The sequence below is a fragment of the Salvia hispanica genome, unplaced genomic scaffold (assembly GCF_023119035.1).
Source record: "Salvia hispanica cultivar TCC Black 2014 unplaced genomic scaffold, UniMelb_Shisp_WGS_1.0 HiC_scaffold_718, whole genome shotgun sequence".
NCBI classification, from domain to species: Eukaryota; Viridiplantae; Streptophyta; class Magnoliopsida; order Lamiales; family Lamiaceae; genus Salvia; species Salvia hispanica.
This window is the reverse complement of record NW_025952486.1, coordinates 1-3000: the sequence shown is the minus strand read 5'-3', so window position 1 is coordinate 3000 and position 3000 is coordinate 1. Positions and strand designations below refer to the sequence as shown.

The window sequence follows — 3000 nt, the reverse complement described above, 5'->3', positions numbered from 1 at the left end:
CCCCAATTGGACCTTCTTTACTAATTAAATTATAACCCATAATTCAATATAAGGCCAATGGAATATTTCTTGTGCCACTATCGAAGAAATACTGACCGCCCATCCGCCGAACACTGGCAACCACCACCGCCAGCCACGCCGCCGCCAGCTGCCCTGCCGCCTTGATCTACATGCGGCTTAGCCCGCTAGGGTTTCAGCCGCAGCCAAGGCTGCCTCGCCGCTGACCTGCCGCCGCCGGCCTGCCCAGCCGCCATCGACGACGCCAGCCTGGAGCCGCTGCTTCACAAAGCAGCCGCCACCGCCGCCTGGCCTCCTGCCGCCGCCGCCGCTTGCCGCCGACCAGATCTGCGTGCGGCCGAGCCCGCTAGGGTTTCGGCCGCCGCCTAGGTCTCTCTAGCCGGTCTTGTTCTTCGTCTTGTTTGCTCCATTGTATTACATTTCTTTGTATTCTAACTATTACATTTGTTCACAAAAGAAAAAAAAATACAAGGGAAAAACAAAACCTAATCTACCACGGTCAACCCCCGTGGGTTTACAATAAAACGAAGAACAACAAGATTCAACAATCACGCAATATTGCAAGCATGAAAACAATCATCCATCACATTTTTCAAATTATATAGATCTACATAATTAAAACACATATGTAGAACATAACAATATAGATCTAGAATATACTATCATAGATCTACAATATTCTTGATCTAGAATATTCTCTCTTGGATCTAGAATAAAATTTCAAAGATCTAGAATATTCTCTCAGATTTAGAATATTCTTATAGATCTAGAATATTCTTTCTTGCAACTATATTAAAAATAGATCTAGAATATATTCTATAGATTTTGGAATATTCTTTTCATAGATCAAGATATTCTTTACTGATTTTGGATAATCGCAGCGGAAATTGCAAATTAAATAAATCCACAAAAGAATCTATTTAGGAGATTATGTAGATCGATTCAATTTCATGCTTGAACATGTAGAGACATATAATTGCGCAATTAATCACATAATTTAAATTAAATTATGATGTTGAATACTTACAAATGCAAGACCAAAGATCTTCTAACCTATGACCCTTAACTCTATAGATCTAAATTCCTTGTGGGAGGAATCTCTTAGAAATTATAAGAATCTTGAAGGAGAAGACAAGAAAAACCAAGCACAAGAGGAATTTCGTTCCTCTATTAGGAGGCTAGGCTAGTTTGTGTTAACCTTTGTCTCATCTCCTTACATTCTTATTTATAGAGTTTATGATGGGCTAGGTTAGGGATCTATGGGGCTTGGATTGGGCCTCCCCAATTGGACCTTCTTTACTAATTAAATTATAACCCATAATTTAATATAAGGCCAATGGAATATTTCTTGGACCACTATAGAAGAAATACTTACCACCTGTCCAATCCATGATTACAAGCAATCTGGGTTAACCTCTTTAATATATTATTTCCAGTGTCTAAGACTTTCTATATCCATTAATTAATTTGTTAGTATGCTATAGACTTTAAATTAATTAATATTATCTTTTATTTTTCAAGAGTTTGTCTAGTACGAGATGTATATTTAAAATATACTTTTCCTTTTCTATTTATTCTTGGATTAAATCCAAACCGGCCGGGTTTTGAATAATAGAACTTTTCTCGAACACCTCTTGGGGATATAGTCAAACCACGCAGGCACACGATTCAATGTAATAATAAAACTGACACCATACTAGTTATTAATTACTACTACCCAAGATATCAGGAATATTGGGTTACGAAAAACCCGCACCTATTGATAAGTCAAAGCAGCGTATGATTAAATAACGTGTGTCCTATATTATTACAAAGATTAGGAAATATTAAATCTCCAAGACATCATCTTACAGTAGATAGCAACAAAGACGTGTCTATACTTTAGATCCATTCAATGCTATACCACACCAGTGTCACTAGTCATTCTCAAGGTAAAGACGACTTTCGGATGGACACTGCAACCTTTCACGATAGGTAGCCAAAGCCTATCTAGGTTGTGAAAAAGTTTTACTTCTACAAGGTACCGGTTGGGCCACCTACTGTGATGACCTGTTCCACGACCCAACCTTCAATGTAGAAGACTTAGACTGATTTTACTTTCCGGCGTTTTAATTATATAATTTAATATATAATTAAATACGGTCAATACCCATTAAAGTAAAATACACAGTGTGAAGAAAACATTTATTATTCTCATTAAATGAAGAGTGTTTACAATATACAAGCAATTTATCAAATTCAAAAACTCGAAAAATGTTTTTTAGTATATATGTTCCAACATATCGACCCAGGGCACCGCAGTGCAATGTGTGCTCTAAGTATCATTTCGGAGAATGCCGATATCAGAACGTCGTCAAGTGCTACACCTGCGGAGGAAACGGCCACTACTCTAGGGAGTGTGCAAATAACAAGGTAGGATCGGGATCAAGGCAGAACGATCAAGGATCCCGTCAGCAATCGAGGGCACCGCAAAGTGAACCACGAGGAAATCGCGACCCATCGTCGCGGCAGCAACAACCTCACCGCCCAAGACTTCCTCCACAAGCTAGAGCGTTCGCGCTGGAACAAAAGAAGCCGAAGAAAGAGCAAGATGATCGTGAGAAAGGAAACTTGACAGGTATGGGTGAAATTCTCGATACCCCCGTTGTTGTGTTATTTGACACGGGCGCATCGCATTCATTTATATCTGAGCTATGTGTGCACACTTTGGGCTTGCCTTCTAGCGAATCTGAACATAGAATGATGGTGTCCTCACCAGTAGGAGGAATGATAGAAATATCTAGAACATGCTCGAACATAGAAATTGTTATGGGAGAACTTAAGTTAGTCACTCACGACCTGCAAGTTATGGCGATGAGAGATACCGACGTGATCCTAGGAATGGACTGGTTGGCCGCGAATTTCGCGATGATTCGATGTAAGGATAGGCAAATATCCCTACAAGCTCCGGGAAAGGAACCTATCGTGTATCATGGCATCTCG

General features: G+C 39.8%; 1 protein-coding gene across 1 annotated transcript; it reads left to right on the top strand.

The window, feature by feature from the left end:
- Positions 1 to 2271: 2271 nt before the first annotated feature.
- On the top strand, positions 2272 to 2935 carry LOC125199892 (the record flags this gene model as incomplete). The annotated part of the gene is made up of 1 exon (XM_048097749.1): positions 2272 to 2935. A coding segment is annotated over exon 1 (664 nt), but the record flags the coding sequence as incomplete, so codon positions are not given.
- Positions 2936 to 3000: the final 65 nt, after the last annotated feature.